This window comes from Seriola aureovittata, chromosome 16, assembly GCF_021018895.1.
Source record: "Seriola aureovittata isolate HTS-2021-v1 ecotype China chromosome 16, ASM2101889v1, whole genome shotgun sequence".
Lineage (NCBI taxonomy): Eukaryota > Metazoa > Chordata > Actinopteri > Carangiformes > Carangidae > Seriola > Seriola aureovittata.
In genome coordinates this window covers 10,243,739-10,251,775 of record NC_079379.1, presented here as the reverse complement: position 1 = coordinate 10,251,775, position 8,037 = coordinate 10,243,739, and the positions used below count along the sequence as shown (strand labels likewise).

The following is an 8,037-nucleotide window of genomic DNA, read 5'->3' as shown; positions in this document are numbered from 1 at the left end:
GTTTTAGCTGAGACAAGCAGATAGAATAACTCACTGTCAGTCAGTCAGTAAGGTCAGTCTTTCAGTTCTGAAAAATTCATAGCAACCCACTGTGCATGCAGAGCTGTGGAATAAAGAAATGTAACACCTTTCAGTTTTGCAGGGAGCCACGTCAACAACATGTTAGATTATGAGCGCGGTGGACTTTATGCAGTTATGGCAATTTTTGTAGCAGTTTTGTGTTGGGTTTCACAAGAACATTCATATACTGCATCTTCCACATCCAATGCTTCTCATGAATAGGTAAAAATTTTAACCAATGATTTTAACCAGATTATTATGCAATAAGGTAAATGAGTAATGTTATTGGGTGAAAGGAATCGTTTTTGGTAAATTTTGCTTATTTTCCTTCTGGCCAAGAGATAGCTGAGAAGACTGAAACCACATTCACGTCTGTTCAGTACAAAACTGGAGCCAGCTGGCCGTTAGCTTAGCTTAGCATAAAGAACAGAAAAGAAGGGAACAGCTAACTTGGCTCGGTCTGAGGCTTATAAGATCCACCTGTCAGCATCTCTGAAGCTCGCTAATGAACATGTTATGTCACTATTCCTTTCTCTCACAAGTGAAGGACTCTGCTTCCTGTTCATAGTGAAGTTTTTAAATTTGAAAGTAAGCAATTAAAACTGAAAATTTTGGACTGTATACTAATATAACAACGTAACTTTTAAGACTGTCCACTGTGCATGTCTGCTTTTAGACCTTTTGAAAATGTCCAGTGACTCTCTCAAATGTCAGAGGGCTGCACATTCATTTGAAGTCAGGCATACACATAATGTTATTAACCTCAAGTGATTTCTCTTTCCAATGGCTTTTGACATTTGTGCTACTTTGCAAATTGCTAGCTGCAACTAAATGGCAGAGAGTATGGAAAATAAAACATCTAGTTTAACCATGGGATGGCAGTCCGAGTGAACGGCCCCACCTGTCAAAGGTCCTGTGGGTCATTCCGAGTCAAAAACACTCAATTTTATTTCTCTGTCTTTACAGGTATGGAAAAATAGTGTCAACCAAGGCCATTCTGGATAAGAACACCAACCAGTGCAAAGGTAAGCCATTAGTTTGTCGGTCTTGTACACCCACCTTGTTTCAGTGCACCGGCCATCACTCTTTAGGCTGTGTCTTGTCACAGCAATCCGAGTCCTTTTCAGACATCAGCCAATGAGGCCTTGCACCGTAAATCAGCGATTTAGCAAGTAGCTGGCTCACACTGCAGGAAGGCTTCGGGTAAACAACCTGCTTGTGGATGGCGCTGCCCTGCTTCAGAGGATAAGCAGTCAGGCAGTCGCCGTTTCAGCCCCTCCATAGCTGCTCCTCCATTTCCTGTTTTGTCATATGGAAGACAATCTTTCGGTGAGTGTGTTTCTGTAAAAGGTCCATTAGTGTCTGCATAGTAAATTGTGCTCACATGCAGCGATGACATTAGTGGCTCGTTTAAAATTGTTTCTTGAGCACACAGGCAACACGCACTTACATGCTTGAACATACACGACCAATTAGAGGCCTAATAAGCTAGTTGGGATTAGATAAACTTTAATTACCATCATTGTTTCACTCACCTTCCCAGGGTCTTTGCTCTGTTTTCACTTCAGCCACCTGCATCAAAACGGCTGTAAATACATTTCACACGCTTTTTATTTTTTGTGTAATCATTTGGTAATCAAGACCAACCTAGTCTTCAGTGGAGAAACAGGGAGAATGAGGGAGAGAATGGAGCGATAGAGGGATGAGAAAAAAAAAGAGATTAGTGTGCTACTTGCCCCGAGGTGTCTGGCAGCACTGTTTAAGAGCTATTGAAGTTCCATCAATACTTTTAATTGCTTTTTGTGGTTTCCCGGGCTCTGAAGTGTGGCCTTTCAAGGTGAAGCTGTCTTCTTAACCCTGCTCCAAACCTGAGTTTATCCTGCCAGGCATTCGCTGGGTCAAAATGTTGCGGAAAAGAACCTCCGCCTTTTAGAGGATAGAAAAAAAAAGGGCTGATTATCTTGACGGGTCCTTTTAGTGAATCCTACGGGCTATTAAAGACAAGACTGGATGCATGTTAGTAGGAAGGATGTCTGTACAGGTCACAGGACACAGCGCAGGGTGGATTAAAGAGGAGAAAGGCACAGTCGATGGAGGTTAGGCGGATTGAGACAGGAAAAGGAGGCGAGGCTCTTTCAGTTTCTGTGATGGAAGAAATACACTGTGCTCAATCACAGGTTATCCCTCTCTGTGTCCAGCTGACCTGAGTTATGCACAGTGCAAAAACATCAGCTCAACTTAGCACTGCGTTGTGTGTGAGACAATGTTTCCCATAAGTCACCCTCCTGGAATGCAGCGCTGCTGAAATGCCAAGAAGCAAATATAAGCAGACATATTTTATGAGTGGAAAGGATGGTCCTGCTCTCTACCCAGCGAGTGAGAGGGAGGTGGACAGAGGGGAGATATGTTCGGAGAGGAAGGAGGAGTGTGAGGAGTAACCTTGAGGAGAAAATTACAGTTCTTCAGTGTTTGAAAGACAAGTTGAGAAGAGAAGCTACACAAAAACACAATTTCTACTCCTACAACTCCACATCTCTCCCGCTATCTCCTGAAAGGTGAGCGGGTATCAAAGCGGAAACGAGCCAAGCCGGTGTATTGAAGCCTGATGGGCTGGCGTGCGTCTGCGCTCCTGGCAACAAAGCCAAATCGACACATCGCCCTGATCTAGTCACGCATTGTTTCCAGTCATCTGACCCCCTGACCCTGACACTTGTTTAAATGTCAGAGAGGCTGCTTATCACCGCTGTGCCACCATCACACAGCGAGCATCCCTTACCTCTATCTCTTCTCCCTCTCTCCCCCCCGGTGTTATTTTGTGTTTAGTTCAGCTCAGTGAGCGCACTGCCAAAACAACGTGTGAAAAATGGGATAGAAAAGAGGTCAGAACCAGTCAACTCTGAGAGGGAGAGCGAAAAGCTAGAGCAAAAGATCAACAGTCAGCCAGTGAAAAACAAGGAGGCTAACTAATCTCCTACTCACTGACTAACTTTTCCACTCTGTTTAAATTTTTTTTTTTTTTTTTTTATCATTCAAAAGCTTTGTCAAACACATTCACACATTTTAATACTATGCTGTAATTATGTTTTATTGATACAGTATATCCTTTATTATGATATACCTTTTTGATTTACTCTGTCTTACGCAATCTGGTGTAGCCACCATTACGCCGTACTGACATGAGCACTGCATGAACAAAAGCACACACAGCCCATTTCATGTCATTTCAGTACATCCATTGCTTCGAGGCAGTGAGGAGTGTAAATGCAAAGGGTTCTGGGAAAAAAAAAAAAACACAAACACACACGCACACTAGAAGTGCAGAAAACTGGCTCAACTTTTTCCACAGCGCGGTGTGATGTCATCTGGCAAGGTGCCAGATGAAAACTTCAGTCTGTGATTTATTACGTTGTAATTTGTTGCGTAAAAAATCTTTGCATATGACGTTGCGGCAGGTAACTGTGCAGAGAATATGTTATTAGTTACTATGAAAATTACTTCATAAAGCACAAGCTTGACTGGCTATTTGAACTGGACATGCAGATCCAATACACAGTTTGGTGTTTCAACATATAGCAAGTTCAGCATGATAGATTCTCCTGGACATATTTGTTGGCAAAAACTGCACCCAAAGCTGTTTGCGTTTTTACATAAACTATAGGATTATTGTGCAGGTTTACAGGTTAGCTGCCTCCACAGCTTGTTTACTTTTGCTACTCTAGGGATGTTTGTGTTCATGTAGCTTTGCCTACATCTACACTATGTATGTTCACTATTCTTAATTAATGTTTAACGTGGATGTATGCCCTTCAGAGAAGTATTTCATTGGTTGTGCTGATAAAATGCCTATAAAAATAATGAAATCAGTGTGAGAGAGACGATAGGAGGATGGAGAGTGGATGATATGCGAGATGGAATAGTGAGCGTGGGAGTGAAAGCTGTCTGTTGTAGAAAAGCAGAACAAACGGTGATGACGTTTTTGGTACTTACAGGTCAGGTGTCAGGGAAATGCGTGTTTTAGCGTGCATACAAACATAGGCCAACACAGGTACGGCACCCACGCACAAACATGAACACATTGTTCCTCAACTACCGCACATCTATCTATACGTTCACCCTCACTGAATGAGTGTGTAAAGCCCTGTTTTGAGTACCACATCACAAAAACTACACGCGAAGATCATGTAATACACCTCTCCCACGCACTCAAACACAAAGGGCACACTGTGACACACACACACACACACACACACACACACACACACACACACACACACACAAAGACTAATCATACCCCCGCACGCACTCCCCATCCATCTGCCTGAGGTGTGTTAGGCTCTTGCAGCAGCAGTAGCCATGCAACAGATCTATCAATCCTTTTCCTAACATCACAGTATGTGTGCCTGCCTGCCTGTCTGCCTGTTCTGGCTGCTCTCCTCCACCACGCAGGCCTTTCAATGAGCCTCTCTATCTTCCCAGCGCTGACTCACTCCCTCGCTCCCTACCTTACTCTATGACACACACACACACACACACACACACACACACACACACACACACACACACACACACACACACACACACAGACTTTCCAGGGACAAACACACACACTCAAATTCTTGCAAGGGTACACAACAGATGCACATAAACTGTGCATGCTGATAAATACACACTCACATGCTTTGGATGTAGCCCAGTTCAGAGAGAAATGGGAACAGGAAGTTGTGAAAAGGGCTTTAGGGCTGTCAAGCGCTGTGGGTGAGTGGAGGCCTTCAGCTCTTCATCTCTCTTTCTCTGTCTCTCTCTCTCTCATGCTCCTCCACACTCTCACACTGCTTCTCCTTCCCTCTTTGTCTCTGTTTTTCTCCCTCGCTCTCATGCTCTGTCCATCTCTATATCTGTCTGTGCACTTCCACATTTACTGTAGAAATACAGCAGAGATTTGGGGTTTGCATCACAGATGGAGTGGAGGATTGAGGATGGCAGGGGGAGAAAGAAAAGGAATAGATTGCGAGAACCCAAAACCGCTCATTTGCCATCCATGCCCACAAGGGCCTCTTAAAAGGCAGCGGCGGCATTTGAAATAAAGCAGGGCTGACCGAATGGAGAAATTTTATTTTTCCTGCCAGTGCCCGGAGGCAGAGGAAATGACCTCAGCCCTTTAAAGGACCTCCGTTTCCTCCTCCGCCACTGGGAGATAAGGCTGTGCCGAGATTCACCGGTCTGACTGGCGCGCTGCCGCGACGGCCCACCACACTGAATTGTGGGAGATAGATGAGATGAGAAGATAGTCTCCCGTGACTGTGTGTTTGGCACTTTGTTGTTCATTTCTTTGCCCAGTAACTTGCCATCCATTTTGTATGAGGATGCTAAAAACTCACAAGGGCATTACATAAACTTGCATCTTGAAAGAATTACTGTCGCCTCTACTGTATTATGTGAGTGACTTGATGTAACACGCTAACTTCCTGTTTTGTCCCTTCAAATATAAATCACGTTTGAAGTATCCAAACATTTGATTTAGAGCAACATATATGTCCGACTGAAGACCCCGGCCTTGCCTACAGTTCGTAAATGTGGACACACTGACTTCCCTGCCTGTTGAATGCTGAATACATTTTCCCTCGCTAGGCTACATTCACTGAGCCTCAGTACTGTGTGAGCCTGTCAGAGGCTTGACCATTACAATCTGAAGCATCCTTTTCCCTTACCACAGGCTCAAGCTAATGGAGAAATATAGGCAGTGTTACATTCTAACAAAACAGATTTATTGCTGCATCAGTGCCTGAGTGGAGTATTGCATGACTCCAAGCATAAGGGCTATTGATGAATGAGGTGACGCTCTCCAAAAAGGCCTGTTTTTCATTGTCATGTGCATGTGTATCTGTGTATTTGGGGTTGGATGGGGAGGAGGAGGGAGGGGTGGGGGGGGAAAGGGAGAGAGTGCTTTTTGCATTCGTTATTGGTTTCTCATTAGAAGGCCGAGATATAAACATTTGTCTATGTTGTACACGGTGCCGGCGCAATTAAGGATTCTCTTTGCCGCCCCCTCTGCCCTTTGAAAGTGAATTATGTGCAGATGAGAATCTCGACTGAAGTGCGGCCAACAGCGGACCTTTTCCAAATGCCTCTGTTCCCTCAAAGCCATTCCAGAAAGAGGCGAGATCGGCTGAAGGAGGGAGGGGAGAGAAAGTGTGTGCCGTTTCCTGCTTTCATTGCGTATTAATGATTCTAATTAGCAATAGCTGAGGGATAATCACATTGATTTGGACAGATTCAGCATGCAGAACTCCACTGGATAACACCCGCAGCCTTTGTTAGCATCCCTTCCCCCATCACACACACAAATCAATTTTCTCTCCTTAACCCCCCCCCCCTCAATATACATTCCAGTAAGTTCCAAGTTGGCTGTTCACCAAGTAGGCGTATGATTGGCCAAGTTTGTCGTAAATAGAAGCAGCCGGGCCATCAGCGCCGCATTCCTTGAGCTCTGACCTTTTGTACCACCCCCACTTCCTGCGCTGTTTTTGCATTCAGTGTGGTCGTTGCCTGTATATGTGTGTATATTTTTAATGCTTGTGTTTGTGCGTGTAGTTGAGGTCGTGGTGAGGTGACGTCCAGGAGCCACAGAATTACGCCTCAAAATAGACCAAGGTGTCCCGAGACTATTTTTACACAGAGATCCATTGCAGATTTGTGCAATTTATATTATTGTACAATAAAATTGTATTATATTTGTTCATTTCTAAAGTGTTGTTCTTCACTGCCTGTCCCCTGGATCCAAACAAAGACAGAGAAATCTGTATTAAATTTCAACAAAGTACAAACAGGCTCTTGGCAATCTCTGTTGCAGATTTTTGTCACCATCATGGCTTTCTTCTCTAGTCACTGACTCAGTCCATTTTACAACACAACCCTGGGCTCCCTGTTGCTTGTCTTGTTTGTTGACAAATGCCTCGGAGGGCACTGGTGGAAGGTGAGGGGGCGTACCTCCAGTCATCTCTTATCCCAGACCTCACACGTGGATGGCAGGGGAACCACAATGAGAGATACGGCCTTCCACTGACCTGACAAGGCCCTGGCCCCTTGAATATCCCCTGACTAATGATCATACCCTTGATTAGTTAAGGAAGGCATAAATCATAACTGCAGTGAAGAGGAAGGCTAGCTGGAGGCGGCCAGACCGTTCCTCATGAATGACTAACAGATGCAAGTCAAAAAAGAAAAAAATCGGCTGCCTAGATGTTCAGAGGAATGGGACACTTTGTCTTTGTCCAGAATTTAATGTTTGTCTTTACCTGGAGATTTTGCCCATGTTCAGAGGGCGCTTGATTTTCATTGATCCGGCTTTATTCAAATATTTAGCCTGTCCCTCTCATCTCGCTGGTGGTGCTTTCAGGCCTAGTACATGACGTGATAAGATTGCTTATTACAAAGACCCAAATGGGGATAAAATGCTAGCACACAAGTTGGCACTCAGCATGAATATTAAAGTTATTAATCTCCAGGTATATCTGGAATGAAGGGAGGGCAGCTGTTTGAAAATATCCCATAGGTGAAGTGAAAGAGAAATGTGACAGAAGGACTGCACCTGCTCTTTGTGTAAAAAATGTGCTTGAAGTGCTTGTGGCATTTTCACATCAACAGGTACCATAATGAGCAGCTATTCAAGGGTGTTTGACATTCTAACCTGAGTGTGTATGAAAGTGTGTGTGTTTCCGCGTATGTGGGTGCACTTGTGTTGCTATCTATACACGTCATAACGTGTGATTATGCTGCTGTGTGTGTCGACTGGCATTTAGCAGTTTGTGTTTGCTTGTACACTCGTTAGTGGTAGTACTTAGCCGTGTAAATGCATGTGTGTGTGTGTGTGTGTGTGCGTGTATGTGTTCTTTGCAATATCTGTGTGGGGGTTCTATATAGCCTCTCAGTTTTTTTGCCACAGGTCTCATTTTAACAACCTCTTGACAAGTAATTAAC

General features: G+C 44.2%; 1 protein-coding gene across 6 annotated transcripts in view; it reads left to right on the top strand.

Moving 5' to 3' along the window:
• rbms3 (RNA binding motif, single stranded interacting protein) overlaps positions 1-8,037 on the top strand; it is a 273,592-nt gene that overhangs the window by 133,618 nt on the left and 131,937 nt on the right. For all 6 annotated transcript variants that reach the window (XM_056398859.1, XM_056398860.1, XM_056398861.1 and 3 more), the window contains one exon: positions 1,027-1,085. In XM_056398859.1, coding sequence (XP_056254834.1) covers positions 1,027-1,085 — 59 coding nt within the window. The remainder of the gene's footprint in view (positions 1-1,026; positions 1,086-8,037) is intronic.